Source organism: Bufo bufo, chromosome 9, assembly GCF_905171765.1.
Source record: "Bufo bufo chromosome 9, aBufBuf1.1, whole genome shotgun sequence".
Taxonomy (NCBI): domain Eukaryota; kingdom Metazoa; phylum Chordata; class Amphibia; order Anura; family Bufonidae; genus Bufo; species Bufo bufo.
In genome coordinates this window covers 166,256,493-166,277,613 of record NC_053397.1, presented here as the reverse complement: position 1 = coordinate 166,277,613, position 21,121 = coordinate 166,256,493, and the positions used below count along the sequence as shown (strand labels likewise).

The following is a 21,121-nucleotide window of genomic DNA, read 5'->3' as shown; positions in this document are numbered from 1 at the left end:
GTATGGTTGGCAGGGACAGGGTTAAACACCTTATTCCTCACCTCTTGGCAGTGGTGGGATGGTCCTGCTTCCTGTCTAGAGAGGAGTACTAGTCTAGTGAGTGAGGAGTGAGGAAGCAATTTCATGCGCTCCTTCTCCTTAGGCCTCAGGATCTAGAGACTTACAGGCCTAAGGATGCAGAGACTAACAGATCTGTGAGTTACAAGACAGACAAGAACTTAAAATCTGCATGGCCAAGCCTAAGAGTCAGCAAGTTAACCTGCATCTTCAGCTATTGCAGAATTTGCTGCATTTGAGGGGCGACTACTTAACTACATCCTGCCAGATGTGCCTCTAAAGACAAGTATCCCACAGTGGAAACTTCAGACACAATTGCCAGATTACAGTTGCTAGCCAGAGATTCTAGCGAGAGATACTTTAGCAAGATAGCATACCAAGAATGCCATTACTTGCCACTTTGCTAGCCTCCATACCATGCCAACTGGGAAAAGTATTGCACTGTGTATTGGTTATTTTTTTAGATGTACTACAACTCCTATTTTGTCTTTAAATTCCAAAAAAAAACAAACACTTGAAATAGTGTTAGTATGGTTTTACCCCTTCCTGATGCAGCGATTTTCTGTTTTTGTGTTTTCGTTATTCGCTCCCTGCCTTTTTTATTTTTCCGTTCACATAGCCGTATGAGCGCTTGTTTTTTGCAGGACAAATTGTACTTTCTAACGTCACCATTTAATATGGCATACAATGTAGAGGGAAACTGAAAAAAAAATCCAAATGGGGTGGAATTGAAAAAAAATAAAAAGAATTCCGCCAATTTTATCGGTTTTGTTTTTGCGGAGTTCCCTACGCGATAAAAGTGACTTATGTTCTTTATTCTCTGGGTCAGTACAATTACGGCGATACTACACTTGTAAAGTTTTTCTTGCGTTTTAATGCTGAACAAAAGTTTTTAATAATTAAAAAAAATATATGAATTTTTGTTTTCTTCTCATCACTGTATTCAAACCCCCATAACTTTTTATGGTTACGACTATTGAGATCTGTGAGTGCTCATTTTTTTTTCAGAACGATCTGTAGTTTTTGCTAATACCATGTTGGGGTGTGTATGACCTTTTGATCACTTTTTATTCATTATTCTGGTGAAGTAAAGTGGCAAATCGACCATTTTATATTTTTTCCATTATGCCATTCACCGCATTTAAGTTTTTATTTTAACACTATGGTTTTTTTTTTCGCATGTGGCAATGCCCATGATGCTATTTTTTTAATTGTTGATTTCTGGGAAAGGAGGGGTGATTTTTATATTTTTTAAATATTTTTTAAAACTTTTTTCACTTTCTTTTTAAACTTTTTTTTAGGTCCCCAAGTGCACCCCAACTTGCAATCATCAGATTGCAATTTGTATAGAATAATGGAATTTGCGCCATTATTCTATTATAATTCAGTGTTATTAACTCCTATAAGAACTTTATTACATAATCAATTAATATCCACATATGTCACAAAATATAAAATACATATACTAGAGGAGTGTAAGAAAGTGGAGAGAAAGTCCCTCCAACCACAGGAATAAAAACTACAATGATAGGGCTCGACACAGTTATGACTGTTGAACCCTATAGCTGTAGTTCTTATTCCTGTGGTTGGAGGGACTTTGTCTCCACTTTCTTGCACTCCTCTAGTATATGTATTTTATATGGCGTAGAGTTCTTATAGGAGTTAATGTTCTGGTTTCACGCATGCTATATGTATGATATATACATTGACGTTAACTATAATTCAGTGTTGCCACCTTCTGGCCTAAATTGTAATATACAAGTAATGAGCTTGAAAGCCTAGCACTAGTCTTCATGGGGGAAAGGTATTCATGATCGAGAAGTGTGCACTTCCAGGTTTTAGCCCTCTCAGACACTGTGGTCACATTTGACTGTGGCATCTGAAAGGTTAAATGTTCACAGTATCTGACCGTTTCTGACCAGCAGGCCCTTCTCAGCACAAAATCGCAGTCTCCGCTACCACAAGCAGTAGAAACCCCAGTAGCAGCTAGTTCAGTGTCATCAACACGATGGAAACGTTTTTCTATGTGCCATGCAAGGCTTATGCAAATCAGCAAATGGAGACGTACCGCCTGAACAACCAGTTTTAGTTCTACTTGGACTGTGGCCTTTCTTCAGCACATAATGTGTTTCCTGACCCCATGGACTTCTGAGCAGACAGATTGAAACAGTGGCCAGAACTGGCCCAGTTTGCTCTCTCTGTACTGTCTTGCCCAGCTTCCAGTGTCATCTCAGAGTGGGTTTTCAGGCCAGCGGGTTGTGTTATCACACCCAAATAGACAAAGTTGTCCTCTACCAGTGTACAAAACATCTCTTTTCTTAAAATGAATCAGGCGTGGATCCGGGAGGATTTTCACACTTTTACAGCTTAGGCTGATGAATAGATCTGGCCTTGCTGATGGTGTCACTACTGCCTACCATCATGTTGCCTGTCTACCATCATGTTCCGTACCATATGGCTGCTGCTGCTGCCAACAGCCCTGTAGCTGCTACTCCCTGCTGCTAATCCCTTTACTGCCACTTCCATTACCTCGCCTGCTACTACCATTACCCTACACATATGCCACTACTACTACCCCAACACAGCCACACACATCAAATGCCTTTATATGTTGTGCTGCCACTGCTGGCGCTACTATTGCTTCCAGTTATTACCCCCTACACAACTTACTTTTTCCATATCCACAGTGTTCTGCTGCTCCCAAATAAAAGGGATAATTTTTGCAGGCTTGTTCAACTTCAGAATGAGCCACTGTTTCTTCTGACAATTAACACTTTTGTATGTATACATATGGGCATACAAACAGGAGCAGGGATCTTCCCACTTTGAGGCATAATTTTTTGAACGCTTGGTCCCAACAAGCCGCTGTATTTTTCCTTTTCCCTGTGCCCCCAATAAGTGACAATTTTGGGAAGTTCTCAAATATGAAGCAGCATAAAACATATGAAGGTGCAGTGTATTTTCTAAGTACAATGTTTGTTAACTCCATGTGTTTACGCCTAGCTATATGCTGTATGTCAGCGTCACTCTAACTTTATTTGCTATTGGTGTCATTGTGTTAAACAACTTGGGGGGGGGGGGGAGAGAAATAGCAAAAAAAAAAAAATAATAATCTTTTAAAAAGAGATAATGAAATATATTTAAAAATTGAGTCCTAGGCGACCTCAGAGTGTCATATACCAATTTTCAGGCCAATTAGATCATATTTGATTAATTTAGAATCAATTTGGACAAAATCAATTTTATGGAATTGGACACAAAAACAATTTCAAGAATTTCATCGCTAGATTGCTCACCAAATTACAGAGCAACTAATTCACTAAAACAGCTCCATTTAAAAAATACTTAAATAGGTCTTAGCCCTGATTATTAAAAATAAAAAAATTCTGTGATTAGAATGCGCTCTTCAAACCTAGAGAATGCTTAGTTACGATGACCTGTTGTATTTCTATTTGGTGGTCTCAGATGGTTTGTACATTATAATGCTTTTACTGTCCTTATGGTGGTATGACTATTGTGTACTAAGATTAGTTTATTTGTATAATTACCATGGACATAAAATTGTATTTCTTTGGATTTCGTTAACTTCTTTAATAAAAAAATATATATATATTTATGAAGGGCACAATGTTCAGAAGCAGGAAAAACAACCAGCCAAGAGAAACATTAAGGTAAATAAAAGAATCAAGCACTTACGTGACACAATTGGACGAGGACACATGGAATGGGCAGGGCTTAGTAACAAAGGCAAGCCGCTGATTGGCCGGAGAAAGACAGGCGATGGGATGGAGAGCTAAAGGCAGAAGTGTCCCTGAGAGAAGAAGTACAGTATGGACAGACAGACAGTACAAAAATACAGATAGAGGGGGTGGAACATGCAACTGATTCCTTTAGCTCTTAGTCTGAAAAGCCTAATTAATACACACAGCTTGACTACATGTAGTGTGAAATGCTACCTTTAAACCAAGCTTAAATACTATGATAAAGAATAGCTTGTAAAGATGTAGACATAGAGCTAAAGGGGGTCCTAGACACAGGTAGCACATATTCCACCAACCTCTCAAACACAACAAAAACAAATGAAAAGGCCAGAGATAACTGAGAAGAACAGGCTAAAGAAATTCATGACTTTCCAGTTGTTAATCTACAATTCCCAGCATGCCCCAACAAAGCCAAGTGGTAGAATAAGTTGGGAGCTGTATTTAGATAGCAACTGAAGACAAACAAGATACCATACCTAGTGCAGAAAAGGACACTTACTGGGCACTCTGTTGATGGCCTTCAGAGGTCTGAGGACACGCACTGTGCGAATAGCAGATAAATTAATATTCTGGAGATCCAAGGAGTATTCCACCATCCTGCAATTAACAGAGAATATACACACAGATCAATATGACTCTTAAATTTGACATTTTATGGAATTAGTGGTAACTTTTCCTAATCTGGCCAACAGTAAAAGACAACAGTAACGTAAGTCACTCCAAGAATTTCAAACAAGACAGATTTGTTTCATATATTATATAGGTTAGGTGTCACGGGGTTCCAAAGGTGCACTCGGTCCCCCATTGCCCGCAGAACTGTTGCTTAGCTTTTGGAATGAGGTTCTGTGTTTGACCTCATTCCCAGGGCGGCTTTACTAGCTGGGTGGCTCCCTGCTCCTAGTCTGCCTTGACCGCCGAGCTGATCACTCGGTGCTCGACTGGTTGGTCTGTCGGTCATGTGATGGTGGCCACGTCACATGACCCTCACTCCCCACTATAAATACAGGCAGCCTGCTGGCTACAGGTTGCCTGTTAATTTCTAGGTTCCTGGCTATTTGTTGGACTTCTGAATATTTACCTGACGATCCTCTGCCTGCTCCTCCTGTACTGCGCATACATCCTGGTATTGTGACCTCGGCTCCCACCTGACTACTCTCTTAGGACTCCTCTTGTACTTCGCTACTCTGCTGGTATTTGACCCCGGCTTCTCCTGACCATTCTTTGCTTAATCCGTTGTACTGCGTAGCTCTCTTGGTTCTGACCCGGTCCGTTCATGTCCGTATTTTGTCTTGTCTGTCTTCCCTGCACATATCCTAAGTTAGGGATTGCCGTCCAGTTGTCCCTTGTCATCAGGACTCGTGAGGCAAGTAGGCAGGGCCAGGGGTGAGGGTGGAGCGCAGTGGTCACTACCCTTCCCCCTGTGTGTGTGTGGACGTGACCGTTACATTAGGTCTTAAGTAAACAAACTGAGATATCGTATAATTTGAAACAATTTACTTGTTTGCTCCAGAAATATATTGAAGGAGTTGTTCCCCTTTGTGAACCTTTTGTACAGACCCCACAGTGTAGATGGATCCGGTTTGATGCAGGGTCACGTGACAAAGTGACATGGATGACATGTCACCACCGTGGTCAGTCATTGGCTGCAGAAGTCACTTGACTAGGCTTCAAACCAGATGTTGACATGGAGACGCAGGGCAGTGATCGTGTCAGAACCCAGCGATGGGGATCAGGTAACACAATGGGTTCAGCCACACTGTGGGAACTGTAGAAATCATACACAAAGATGAAAAGACCCCTTCAAGCTCACGGGCCAATGACTGGCTGAATGAGTGCTTAACTGCTCATTCAAATGTTCTTTCCCAGGTAATCAGGGCAATGGTTGCATGTTCTATGCAATCAAGATAATGATCACTTGTCGGCAGCATATCTCCTCATCTAAGCAGAGGATGTGCTGGCAATGCAGCTGGGCAATTTAGTCCCCCCTAAAAATCTTTTTTCAACTCAAGAATGAATATTGATCTTAATCTCAATTGTCTTGTTTTCTTCACTTGCTTTTTTCAGGTCACACGTTTTTGTAGCTTTTAAAAGCTTTGCCTTTTTTGGGATGAATTGTATTTTTAATGACATTCTTGGGGTACAAATAACTTAAAGGAGTTGTGTCACGTCAGCAAATGGCATTTATTATGTAGAGAATATTAATACAAGCCCTTACTAATGTATTGGTATTGTCCATATTCTTACCTTCGCTGATTAGATTCATTTTTCCATCACATTATACACTGCTCGTTTCCACGGTTATGACCATCCTGCAATCCAGCAGTGGTGGTCATGCTTGCTCACTAAATAAAAAAGCATGAGCCTATGTGAGCTCCCCTCGATAGTCATCACAGATGCCACGATCAGCGATGAACACGGCATCTGAGGGATTCAATGACGGGGTGGCACCGTCGCCCTTCACAGTCATTGCGCCTACTACTCACAAATAAATGCAATTTCTTTGTGAAATTCAGCAAATCAGCCGAATGTAAGAACTTCACCTATCTCTAGCTGTTACCTAGGTTAGTATGATTACAGAAATACCAAATTTATATAGTTTTTCTTGTATTCTACTATATAATAAAATAAAAAAAACAGATTAATTCTTTATTTACTGCCATCAAATTCTGCTTTATTCCTAAACAGTTTTCCAATCCCTGAAAAGCATCTTCACAACATGACACTGCCACCACCATGCTTCACTGTGGGAATGGAGTTCTTGGGTTGATGGGATGTCTTGGATTTGCGCCACACATGGCATTTCCCGTCATGGCCAAAATGTATAAAATTAGTCTCATCTGTTTACATAAAGTTTATTAAAAAACATTATAAAAATATTCTGATGTTTCTTTAAAAGTGGAAAGACTGGTCTGTAATTGTCATCCATGGTTTGCCGTTCCAAAACCTTTCAGCTATAGTTTGTTCTGTGCTGTATGTCATATCCTGTTATTCAAAATGTTCAACTTCAGCTCACATATGTGTTTATCTAAAAAAGAAATGTCCAAAATTGATTGTAGACCCATAGTAAATTGTCCTTTCTTGTGTTCAAGTGTTCTTTTATTTGTCTGCACTCATGTATACAGACATATAATTGGACAAATAGGTAGGATACTTGTTCTCTCTTCTATGAAATGGCCACTTTACTTGACAATGGTAGTCAAGATAAATCTAACGTTTCAGCATTTTTGATTCTTACTTTTATTTAAAAAAAGAGTCTGTAAAAATCACTATGGTTGAACTAAAAAAACTTTTAGCATAATATAATGAACGCTTTCTGCAACCTACTAACAGCTAACATCCTTTCAAATTGGAATGGCAAGAAATGGCTTTATTTAATATTGTATATGTTTTTTACTTTCTTTCTTTTATATGAGAATGGATTTATGATCTCACACATGAGGAGCTGGTAGATTTGCTTGTATGTCAGAGACCTGTCGATCAAGCTCAGACGAACAGTGAGAAGCCAGAGAGATGAAGTCTAGTGGATACTTCTCCCATTCTCCGACTTTTTTTTAAATGATGTTTTCTATGAAACATTGCGTAAAAAACATAGGGGGTTATTTATTAAGAGGGGCGATTTAGACGCTGGTCCTAATAACCTCTATAGCCAGCGGTGGATCCGACCGAGTTTATGAAGACCAGGCACATTACATTTTAACATTGTTTTATAAGAAAATGAATAAATATACACTTTGCAGGAAATGGCAATAAATAAGATGACACAGGATCACACAATGCAGATAGTGGGGGTACAAAAGGAGGTGGTAATGCCACTCTGAGGCATTATACGTACTGGTTGCGGGCCGTTACCCGTGTCTGACGTTTGTCTGTGTGCTGGCTGCGGCTTTCTGTGTGTGAACATGGCCTTGTGAATGTGTATACTCCCTGTGTTTGTATCAGAGGGCAGTTCATTGTGACACGTGTTGCTGTGTATGCTGGCTGCCTCTGCCCTTGCATACTGGCTATGGGAGGATCATGTGATGGACCATGTGATGAGTGCAGTGACGCCATCAAAGGTCCTTTTCCTGTGCACAGCAAAGATGAAGACAGAAGAGAAGTCGGGCTGCGCGAACAAGTGGATTAAGGTGAGTAAAATTATTATTTAATTTTTTAACCCCTCCAGCCCTATTGTACTATGCATTCTGTATTAAGAATGCTATTATTTTCCCTTATAACCATGTTATAAGGGAAAATAATAAAGATCTGGTCCCCATCCCGATCGTCTCCTAGCAACCGTGCGTGAAAATCGCACTGCATCCGCACTTGCTTGCGGATGCTTGCGATTTTCACGCAGCCCTATTCACTTCTATGGGTCCTGCGTTGTGTGAAAAACACACAAAATAGAGCATGCTGCGATTTTCACGCAACGCACAAGTGATGCGTGAAAATCACCGCTCGTGTGCACAGCCCCATAGAAATTAATAGGTCCGGATTCAGTGCGGGTGCAATGCGTTCACCTCACGCATTGCACCCGCGCGGAAATCTCGCCCGTGTGAAAGAGGCCTTAGAGTTTGGCCCCAAGTCAAACCAGTGTAGTTATCCATCTGCCACTGTTTACCTTGCTGTTTGTTCAGGATTATGTATTTCGTGTTTGGTCATGTTTAATAAAGTCTCGTTTTGTCTTGATGTATAGTAGAGCATAATAGGAGTTGTAGTACATCCAACAATATCAAGGCAAAGTTCCCAGACAAGTCTCAGAGCAGTCTCTTCCAAGCTGTATATAGGCAAATGACAGCATTATGATAATAGCAGTGGTAGTCACTGAGCTCCTTCTAAACATTTTGCAATCTCTCCAAAATGATCACAGACATGCAAAACTCTCAAAAATAAGTATTGCAGTTCCCACGGCAGGGTGCAAATTCTAAAAATGCTCGGCCAATCTGTTATATAAGTGTTAAAGGTGCCGTTAACTCTTAATCCTTCCACAAGCAGCAAAGTCTATAGCCATAACGAGCAAATAACTTGTCTTTTGTTCCTAGACAGTCATTGAATATTTGTTCCTCCTTCCCTCAGGGATTTTCACCTTCACAGGAATGATGTTTCTTCTGGAAAAATAGTCTCTTTCCTTGCCTTCAGCATCACATAGGCACATAAGCATCTGCTTCTCTCATAAGCAAAGCTCAAAACGAACTAGCATTTGCCTTTACTGACAGGCAGAGCTAAACATAAGTGGCTAAGGCAATACTAACTAGAAAGCTGCTCCCTCAAAGGGGAAAGCTAGTTCTCTCTGCTGAGTCTGGGCATAATTAACTAAACAGTGCCACCTAGAGATAGTTTTTAGGAATGCATACAAAGCTTAATACAAAGCATCAATCATTTTAGTAATGTACTAAATTAACACTTTGGAGGGCCCCCGATTTTGGGTTACTGCAAATATACATCTAGAAATGCTGGAATACTCTTTCTAATTACCAGTCCTCAGTCAAATTCCCTAATCCCTGACAAAGACAAATCCTGCAACTATTGCCATTAAACGTATTAAATTTCACCACCTTGTATTGCATTCTAATCCTTAAAATGACCATATGGGCATGAAAGAATAAAAGGTACTATAGGTAAAATTCAGGTCCACTTAAACAGGTAAAATTCTGTATCCAACAGATAAATCCCACTAGTTAGTGCAGTATATACGGCAATATATTACAGTATACAGTCTATACCTCAGCAGTCACTGTAGATGCCAGCGGAAAATGATTTCTGAGAGTATAGAAATCTGAGTACGCATGTTACAGGAGATATTGTACTGTATGTGCCTGACAAAAAGTAATTACGTTACACTGGAGGAAAATCTGAGAATACAGCTGCAGGGATAGCTATCAGTAAGTATATTCTCTATGACGTCCCTTCATTAGTGAGCCGAACATTAATATAGATAAGCAGGTATCCCACATTTTCACCTGCAAATTAATTTAAACCATTGGATTACAGTTTTAAACTGAAGAATCATTGCCTGGAAAATGTATTTTCTTATCAAATGTCATGCTATTGCTTTAATGTAATGCATTTTATGACAATGTTCTTTCCTAAAATAGGAAAATGAAGGAGCCGGGGCTCTGAATTAACAGAATGTGACCACAGAATAAATCCAAAAGCCCACAATGGCAGGTGGTGCCAGTTAATCAGATGTTGAAGAATGGCTTGCGCTGGGCATTCAATGCATTACAATAGGAATGGTTAAATAGCTGTAAATTTAAGCGTGAATGTTCTTTTTGTATAAGGGGCAACCTGCCATTTGCAACACCAGGCGAAGCCTCCAAACCTCCTCACATTTTAAGAGACCAACATACAAAGGGAGTAAGTACGGCGCTGCCATGGTCGGATTCATTTCCAAACAAGGAGTATGCAGCTCTCATTTATTGCAGTTGTTATGAAGGCGTCTATCACATGTCTCTGCTAGATTTCACTGTATTGAAATGTGAAGTTGCCAGGAAAACCAAAGAGTCTTTAGGGAAAAGATTATCGAAATGGCAATATGAGTCTTTATCGCGCGAAGGTTACTGTGTTGATTTGATTCTTTTAATGTACAGCTATTTCTAAATGGGCTCATGTCTGTACACTTTTCACATCTACAGTACAGTATATCATCTCAGATTATGATAAAAGAGGGCATAGCAGCCAGATAAAAAGAGAAAATGACTGTAGCTTTTAATCAAGGACACTACATGTGTCTCAAAGCCCAACTACATTATGAAGATACAAGAGAACATGCAAAATGCATGAATACTAAGACTTAACATGCACTAAAACAGGCATCCTCAAACTGCGGCCCTCCAGCTGTTGTAAAACTCCAACTCCCACAATGCCCTGCTGTAGGCTGATATCTGTAGGCTGTCTGGGAGTTGTAGTTTTGCAACAGCTGGAGGGCTGCAGTTTGAGGATGCCTGCACTAAAGTATATGGGCTTAATATACAATGCACATATAGCAAGCATCACTCATCCAAAACAACCCTCTTGGAACCATCAATATTACATGGTTACATAGTACGGTGGAAAAAAAGACACACAGTATGTACAGTACAGACCAAAAGTTTGGACACACCTTCTCATTCAAAGAGTTTTCTTTATTTTCATGACTATGAAGGCATCAGTACTATGAATTAACACATGTGGAATTATATACAAAACAAACAAGTGTGAAACAACTGAAAATAGGTCATATTCTAGGTTCTTCAAAGTAGCCACCTTTTGCTTTGATTACTGCTTTGCACACTCTTGACATTCTCTTGATGAGCTTCAAGAGGTAGTCCCCTGAAATGGTCTTCCAACAGTCTTGAAGGAGTTCCCAGAGATGCTTAGCACTTGTTGGCCCTTTTGCCTTCACTCTGCGGTCCAGCTCACCCCAAACCATCTCGATTGGGTTCAGGTCCGGTGACTGTGGAGGCCAGGTCATCTGGCACAGCACCCCATCACTCTCCTTCATGGTCAAATAGCCCTTACTTTCAAAGTTTTCCCAATTTTTCGGCTGACTGACTGACCTTCATTTCTTAAAGTAATGATGGCCACTCGTTTTTCTTTACTTAGCTGCTTTTTTCTTGCCATAATACAAATTCTAACAGTCTATTCAGTAGGACTATCAGCTGTGTATCCACCTGACTTCTCCTCAACACATCTGATGGTCCCAACCCCATTTATAAGGCAAGAAATCCCACTTAATAAACCTGACAGGGCACACCTGTGACGTGAAAACCATTTCAGGGGACTACCTCTTGAAGCTCATCAAGAGAATGCCAAGAGTGTGCAAAGTAGTAATCAAAGCAAAAGGTGGCTGCTTTGAAGAACCTAGAATATGACATATTTTCAGTTGTTTCACACTTGTTTGTTATGTATATAATTCCACATGTGTTAATTCATAGTTTTGATGCCTTCATAGTCATGAAAATAAAGAAAACTCTTTGATTGAGAAGGTGTGTGCAAACTTTTGGTCTGTACTGTACATCGTTTAACCAAGGGATGGGTAAGTATGGGAATTAAAGGAGGGGGAGTGAGAAAATAGAATGTTACACATTTACATAAGCATTAACTCTTTTTACCCCGGGGCCAGTTTTCACCTTAAGGAGCAGGCCATTTTTTGCAAATCTGACATGTGTCACTTTATGTGGTAATAACTTTGGAACACTTTTACTTATCCAGACCATTCTGAAACATTGTACTTCACGACAGTGCTAAATTAGAGTCAATATATTTTATTCATAAAAAAATCCCACATTTACCAAAAAGTTTGAAAAATTAACACTGTCAGATCAACACTTACAGATAGTAATGCCTCATAATAGTTATCAGTCATCATTCCCCATATGTCTGCTTTATGTTGGCATCATTCATTTTGTAAATGTCATTTTATTTTTTTAGGATGTTAGAAGGCTTAAAAGTTTAGAAGCCATTTTTCAAATTTTCAACAAAATTTCCCAAACCATTTTTTTAAGCACCAATTCAGTTATAAAGTGATTTTGAGGGGCTTACATAATGGAATCTAGTGATCCCTATGAAGAGCCAATCTAAAACAGTGAGACAGTGAGAGGCTGACTGTAAGTGATCTTCTATGTAGAGTTGGTACACGGCTTACCTTCACCTAAATTTTCTGTGGTCTGTTGGTGCCTCTCTTTGCACCAATGGCACATGCCCATCCAGCCTGCCTAGTTACACTCCTGCTCTAAAGGAGTAGCTCCAGGGGTATGTGTGCTTTAAGCAACAGACTACAAGTGGTCCCCTTTCTACTATATCCTTGACTAGAAAACGAGTAAACTTTCCAGATACAAGCATAGTTGGCCCTGGCACCTGCACTGGTTTACCTACTGTTGACACTCTCTCTCCGATTACTGACTGAAAAATATGTGCCTCTATTATCACTATTCTAAAAGTTGACAGTAAAAATTACTGGAACAAAACTTGAGTAAATTCAAGTCAACGCCCAAAATGTTCATTTGTAAAGCAGAGTCCACATGGAGGACACTACTGATGTGACATTCTTTTGGACACTATGCCTCCAGTTCACAGGTGCTTTAGGTAGACTTTTGAGGTCTATACACAGAAGAAAAGTATTTGGTAAGTTAGCACAGTGAAGTGAGGAGCAAAGTTACACTTTTTTTTTTTTAAAAGTGGTAGAGACAGTCCTTTACAGTCTTCCATGATATTTCCTGGCTATAGGGAGAGTGTATATCAGTGTACATCACTGTGCATTGCAAAAACATGCATAGCTAGTCCATTGTGGTAGTGAAACAGTTTCTGTGCATCAGTATGACAGGCAGGTGGCAGGCGTCACTCTTAGAATCAGTTCACATTTCACTTATTTGGTCAGTTACGGGGTCAAAACTGACAAAATAACTGAAGTGTGAACTCAGCCTTACAGGTCGATATTAGCGCCAAGAAAAAGCGCACTCCTTTTACACCGTCATCAGCTGATTCCACATAGATGTCTACAGAACCTGTTCTATTAAACGCTTATACAAGTAGAGCCCCCCTGACAGAGTGGAGAGGGTGTCAGCAGTACGTTTGTGTTGACATCACTGATTATTTTGCCCTTCCTCTGATCCGTCAGTACAATAACCCCAAAAAACGGATCCTGTCTGTGGAGCATCCGCCTTCACTCGGTCACCATTTGGTCAGTAATTCATCAGTATTGCTAATGCCAAAAAAACTGGACTGGATCCAAAACAGAGATGACACGTGAATGGAATATTTGCATGTCTTCTTTGTTTCGCACCCACTACTGCTTTTGACTAACAAATCACAAGCCAATTCTGATGGGAATATACAGGCCTTACAGCTGCTACTTAGACAGGATCCGTTGTGCGTCTCATTTTTCCTTCCATCTGACAGATCATTCGAAGGGTTAAATAAATGATGATGTCAGCTAGGCCGAAAGTGGCCCAGTCATGAAGTGGGGAGGGTGGGAACAGCATGAAAAGTCCACAGAGTGGCCCTATGACATAGTGGTGAGGCGGAAGTAGTATGAGGAGGCCACAGATTGGCACAATGACAATATGGAGGTGGCGGCAGCATCAGGAGGCCACAAAAGGGCAAGGTGAAATAATATGGAGGTGGAAGCAGCATGAGGAGACCACAGAGTGGCAAGGTGACATAGTGTGGAGGTGGCAGCAGCATGAGGGGACCACAGAGTGGCAAGGTAACATAGTGTGGAGGTGGCAGCTGCATGGGGAGGCCACAGAGTGGCAAGGTAACATAGTGTGGAGGTGGCAGCAGCATAAGGAGGTCACAGAGTGGCAAGGTGACATAGTGTGGAGGTGGAAGCAGCATAAGGAGACCACAGAGTGGCAAGGTGACATAGTGTGGAGGTGGCAGCAGCATGAGGAGACCACAGAGTGACCCGGTGACAGAGTGGGGAGGTGGGTGGCACTAACAGTACCCGCTGACGATGGTGAGTGTAAGAAGGAGCACTTGGCATCAGATGTGTGACATGAGGTGGTTTGCAGCATTAGAATAGTAGCTGAGGCAGGTAGCCAGAATTAACCGGTCTCTTTTTGTGCGGCACCATGGATGATCTAGTCTGATGCATCAGGCATTGGTGGGTGGAAATCCTGGCTGATCCACGCCTGATTCATCTTGACAAAGGTCAGTTTCTCCACATTTTGGGTGGACAGGCGAGTTCTTCTTGGGGTAACTATGGCCCCCGCCGCACTATACACCCCCTCTGATGCCACACTACTGGCCGGGTAGGACAGCTTTTCCAGGGCAAACTTGGCCAGTTGCAGCCACAAATCCAGTTTGGCTGCCTAGTAGTTCAGCTGATCTTCAATGACAACTGGCAGGGTGCACTCCAAGTATGCCACCACCTGCTGGTTCAGGTTCTGCTCCAGGTGTAGATGCTGCTGCTGGTGAGTAGTTTCTTCACTAGGTGGGTGAAGAAAGCAGCTCATCAGTGATTCTAGACTCAGGCTGTTGCGGATGGAGCTGGTACTACTCCTGCCAACCCCCCCCCCCTCAGCAACCATGGCAGTGGAACTTGAGCGCAGAGGGCCCTGCGAGAGGATGGACTATGGCGCAGATAGGCAGCGACCAACTGACTATATAGAATATATAGAAAGTAGTACAGTTTGTCCTCCCTCTCAGTGGGTGTAACAAAGGCCCACATTTTGGACCGGTAGCGAGGGTCCAACAAGGTGGAGAGCCAGAAGTCATCCCTTTGCCTAATAGTGACAATTCGGCTGTCACTACGCAAGCAAGTGAGCATGCATCGGGCCATTTTTGCAAGTGACTCGGAGGGACTCCTTGCCTCCATCTCCACCTCCACTGCGCTGAGGAGAGCGAGCGCCCCGGCGGACCGCCCCCTATCACCAAAGAGACGAGGACGCTGTGCGCGTCCTCGCTCCTGAACAGAAACGGGACGCCGGCGGCGCTGAGAGCAAGCGCCCCGGCGTCTCGTGACAACGGCAAATATATTTTTCTTTTGCCACTATTACATGACAAAAAGGGCTTTAGAAGATATAACTGCACTGCTGAATGGCAAATATATTTTTATTTTGCCACTAATACACGACTAAAAGTGCTGTAATTTTCACACTTCGCCACACAGCGGCTAAAAAGAACTTTTTTCTCACTAATACAAGCCCAAAAATGCTTTAGAATTAGAAGATATAACTGCACCGCACAAGGGCAAATAAGACGTAGAAATATTTCCTTCTAATTAACTCTGTTAATGGCTGTAACACCCCAATAACATGTACGGTTTGCTGGAATTAAAGAGCTGTATAATGGCAATTTGGGTCCCCAGTCAGTGCAGCAAGGTGTAATAGGATTGTTCCTATTATCCAGGCTGTAACCTCCCTTACTGAACCTTGTTCAACATAAATGCTGTGGAATGATTCCTCCCTATCCAATCCCTACACCTTGAATAATCTTTCCCTGCACTTGTAAATCGTTTTTTTAGCACAATGAAGTTTTTTCTAGCACTATCCCTAGCGCCTGCTGATGTCTCTCCCTGCACTAAGTACACTGGAAAATGGCAGAAACCAAGATGGCTGAGGCTATTTATAGGCCCATGACATGGGTGATCCTGCCTTTCCAGAGTTCCTTGCTTTATGTCCTCACATGTGCAGCAGCCATTTTAGGAAAAAATGCGATTCGTTACCACGCAGCATGAGGAAATTCTGATTCGGTGTGAATCAAATTTTACCTGAAATTCGGATCGAATTCCACTTCATCAACTTCAATTCGCTCATCTCTAGTTAAAACGTTATTCAGCCTATTTTTTTAATGGAATCATATTTAGCGGGCACTTAGACAGAAGTGCACCTGTCTAATGTCTATAAAAAAAAACCAATAATACGCTAGTGCAATATGGCCTTTTGGGTTAAAAAAAATTCACTCCACCTCATCCACGCACTCCCAGCTTGATCACGTGGTGACGCCGACGTCACCACATAATCACGCTGGGATCGTGCAGTGACATCATCATGCTCAGCGCAGGTCCTTCTGCAAGTCTTTTCCGCTCACACTCAGTGGATGAGGTGAGTTTTTTTTCTGTTCTTTCTAAGACAACTGTAGCCACCATTTTAGGAAAAATCTTCCGTTACCACAAAGCTCGAGGAGATTCCGCTTTGTGGAGAATCAAAGTTTTACTAAACTTCAGATAAAATTCCACTTTGGATGCTTCGATTCGTTAAAGACTAATGGTGACCTACTGTACTTCTCATTTATGTTTTTTACTATCTGCATGTTGGCTGTTGCATAAAGTTTACTTTTAGGCCTAATTTGTGTACCTAGGTAGGGATGACCACTGCCTCATGGTCCTCATTAGGGATGAGCAAATCGACTTTGGATGAAACATCCGAAGTCGATTCGCATAAAACTTTGTTCCAATACTGTACGGAGCAGGAGCTCCGTACAGTATTAGAATGTATTGGCTCTGATGAGCCAAAGTTATTGCTTTGTGATTGTCTTGCGAGACTTTGGGTAATAACTTCATAAATTAATTTGTACTGTAAAAAAAACATTTCCCAAACTCGGGTTAGGTTCCAAGGTACCTCTTGGTTTTTTACAGTACAAATTAATTTATGAAGTTATTACCCGAAGTCTCGCGAGACTTCGCAAAGCAGTAACTTCGGCTCATCTGAGCCAATACATTCTAATACTGTACTGAGCTCCTGCTCCGTACAGTATTGGAATGAAATTTTATGCGAATCGACTTTGGATGTTGCATCCGAAGTCGATTCGCTCATCCCTAGACTCCTCATCCATTGGGACAAACTGTTTCCAAATTCTCTGTTAGGGCATATGATATCATAGAGGAAAGTTTTTAAGGTTCATTTCCCTCCTTCTGTTGGAAGGCAGAGCCACAATAGAGGTTTAGAGGGATTAGCATGACTATGTGTAAAATGGTCAATCTTTTCATTGGACTCCATCCATGTAGACATGTTGAACTGCCTACAACTATCAATAGCAATAGACCAGTGGTGGTTCCACTATGTCAACTGGGTAATCATCACCGGGTCCTTTTGTAGAGAATGGATTGTCCAGAGTACCTTTCGAGTCTGCAGGTGATTTTAAGAAATATCCACCTCGACCATGCAGTCCTATTTTTAAAGGAGTAATCGCATGAAAAATATTTAGCAATTTTCAAACCAACACCTGGATCTGAGTACTTTTGTAATTGAATGCAAATACACATTTATTATAGGCACTGAATATTCAATAAATTATATCTGTGTATCTCCACCTGCTGTTTTTTTCTTTATGCTCTGCCCATCTTGCTCAGGTAAACACATATGCTCAGTTCCTTCCTTCAACTTCCTTCTGAGAAGTGATAGGGAGAAAGCTACTGCAGAAATGACACATCCCGGGAGCTGCAGTAGAGATGACCTCCCCCCCCAGACGCCAGCTTGATATAAGTTTAACAAACAGAGCAATTAGAGCAATAAATGGGGAGATCTCTGGATCCATGTGAGATACAGGGTTGGTTCTAGCTTTGTCATGTACAATATGATGATTGATTTTCATTATTTACATTATGGGATAACCCCTTCAAGTATTCAAAAGAAAAACAGCAACACTACACGGATAACCTGAAAAAAATAACCATATTATTTACCCATGCTGTGATTTTTCAGCCTTCATTGGAGCATTTCTCTGGTGGTAGCTAAAGCCCAACTTGGGTGATTGAAAAGGATAATTTTTTTACATTGTTTGTATACTAGAAAATCAAGCATAATATTGGCACAATGCTCTGAGCAGTAGCAGATATTCTGGTTTATGGTTTATACCATGTATACTTGGCTCATCCTTATGGACTTTATTCTTGGATATAACATAGCATTAAATAATGAAAGTATATTTATAATATAACCATGTGGAATCAGCCGTATGTTCATTAGTTTTAATCTGAATTTGAATTAAATTACAATGACAGAATGAGTTTAAGTTGCTAATGTTGTCTGAAGGTTACTTTTCATAAATAAGTGAACACAGAACTATGTGTACAATACACGGTGTAAGAGGGGAACGCTACCTTAATATGAATTCCCTACATACGCTTAGACGAAATGCTCAGTGTTTCTTTTCACCTTTATAAAGAATGGTAATGCATTTTTAAAAAGCCTGTGACACCTCTCACAGGCTGCATGATAAATCTGTGATTTCTTTATCACTCGTAGGGTGTCCTCAAGGGCTATGGAGGAACTTAGTCTGCAATTACCACCCATGATGTTCCAAGTGTCTTGTTTCATTCTTCAAGCGGACTGTATGTTCCTGCGCCGTAGTGAAGCATACCTGGGAAGTCAGGCAGAAGCAGGTAGCACTGATAACTGACCTAAGCAGACAGCTCATTACATCTGGATGAGAGCAGGCAGAAGCCCTCTGACACAGCTTCCAGCAACCCAGCAGCTACTCTAGAGGATTTACACTCCCCTGACTCGCCTCGGTAGAAAATCACTGCATGCTATCTTCTTTCAGTAGACAGGAAGTAAAAACATAGATGGCACAACTATATTTTCTAAGGAGGGTATATTCAGCCATGGGAATATTGTTTCTATTGTTCTTTTCTGCGTTATAATTATCTAGTATGGGAATTTGAGAAGAGCGAAGTTCTCGAAAATTTGAGTTGGTTGCTCCGCCAAATTTTTCAAAAAAATTAGCTTTGTGACAAAAGACTTGTTGCGCCGCTCCCCGTCATTGTACCCCTCAAATGCCCCGTTCATTGCTGATCGCGGCATCTGACATTAATATGCAGGTCTATAATTTAAAAAATCATACTTACCTCATCCACTTGATGGCCGCCATCTTGATTAAAGATCCAACGCAAAATTTCACGTGGCGCAGGATGATGGGGTTTTGTAGTCGCCTACACAGCAGCTTAATATTAGTTCTCATAAGGTGCTCTGTGATGTTATATGTGATCTAAATTGTTAATATACTGTGGGCTTGAAAAAGTATTCAGATTATAAGAGGTTATCCCCTATCCTATAAGATCAGTGGAGGTCCAACCCATACACTGTACCTCAAAATGAAAGGAGCAGCAGGTTGAGCTTGCACTGTGCCACTCCATTTATTCTCTATGAAACTGTTGAAAATAGCTGAATGCTGTAGAGAATAAATGGAGCATTGTGTATTTGGGGTGTGGACTGTGCATTCCTGTCTATCTTCCTAGTGCTTTTAATCAGAGTAGCCCATAGTTGGACTTACATCGCCCTGAAATTTGTAGACCAAAAGCCCAGGAGAGGTGAGACTGTTAATGTGGGTCCTGTCTGATAGAAGCCACTTTGTTGCTGGGCGGTGGGCCCGACATATTCTTAATCAAAATTTTCATATAGTAAGTATAGCAGTAGTTCAGTTTCATACATGTTGTCAATGTTTGCATATGTCTCTGTGCATAAATCACTGTGCTGCTACTTGTAGTCCTTGTTTGTTTTTTGCATTGCAGCCATGAATTTCTTTTATACATAGTTTGGAGGTGCTGGTCTAGCTTTTTTGCAGAGAATAAATGGAGCGGCATGGCAAATGCTTGTTTTGCCACTCTATTAATTTTAGATAGGGGATAACGTCTTTTAACTAGGATACCCTTTTAAACATGGTCTGGGCTTCATGACTACTGTTGCCAGGACCAATTGCTAGTGGATGAAACAAGTAGAGTGCCACTTAGTGTAACAATGTACAGAGAAAAGTCTAAATGAACAGAAGGGAAGGCTTTCACTTTTTCTTGTTGTGTCAAGCCACAAGAGAATTTGCATATCCAACTTTATAAGAGCTATAGGTGCAGTACTCCAGAACTGGGTACTTTAGAATTGTTCTTGATTTGATGTTATTTAATCTGTTCATGATTTGTATTATGCTTTGTGTGTATTCCTAAAAGCTGTCTGTTGGTGCCCCTGTTTAATTTATTATGCCCTGACTCAGCACAGAGAATTAGCTTCCCCCTCTGCAGGGGGAGGGGCTTCCTAGTCATATTTGCATCAGCCACTTCAGTTTTAGTTCTGCCTGCCATTCAGGGCAGATGCCAGTTCAACTCCTAGATAAACATTAGTCCTGTTCAGAGAACAATTCCTGAGGGAAAGCTGGAGAATACATTCATAGACTGTCCAGGATCTAACGACTGTGCATGCTAGCAAGGTATTAGCTGTTTATGGCTGATATAGATGTTTGTTAGTTATAGAAGGATAAACAGCACGTTTCAAACTTATATAACGGGTTGGCTGACCGCTTGTAGGATTTGCACCCCACCGTGGGAACTGGGAACAACTCTCCTGGTTGCTGACTCCAGCACCTTGCACCCGTACAACACTCATAATGCCAAGAACAATCCAACTACCATCAGGCAGGAGCCCCTGCCCTCAAAGTGTGCCCTGAGGGAAGAAATAATGCACTCTATAACTTCCCTGGCCCTAGGGAACATTGGTGTGAGGATTGCCACTGTGAATAATTGTTGCATCCTAAGCCACTACCACTCCAATCCTCCGCTCCACTCCTCTGGGGCTTGTGGTACAGGAATCACAAGTACCACCTCTGGATTAGTGATGGACGAACATCGGCCGGGATGGTTCGTGAACGCGATCGCGCAAACACGATCAAATGTTCGTGAACCGCAAGTTTGCAACGGGCCCCATTCACTTAAATGGCAGGCGAACCTGAAAAACCTTCAGCTCATATTTGCAGCCAGAAAACACTTACTATAACCACACAGAAAAAAGAACTACGCAAAAATTTTCACAAAAAATATGTATTTTAATCAGGGGCCATTTTTATGCATCTTAAAGGGAAACTCTCAAAAATTTGCCCTGCTGGAGCCTAGAAAATTTTTATTTCATATCGGTTTGATG

At 41.3% G+C, this 21,121-nt stretch overlaps 1 protein-coding gene across 1 annotated transcript in view; it reads right to left on the bottom strand.

Annotated features, from left to right (window-relative positions):
• Positions 1-21,121, bottom strand: part of CACNA1I (calcium voltage-gated channel subunit alpha1 I) — a 589,793-nt gene that overhangs the window by 475,339 nt on the left and 93,333 nt on the right. The window contains exon 3 of the mRNA XM_040407395.1: positions 4,318-4,415. Coding sequence (XP_040263329.1) covers positions 4,318-4,415 — 98 coding nt within the window. The remainder of the gene's footprint in view (positions 1-4,317; positions 4,416-21,121) is intronic.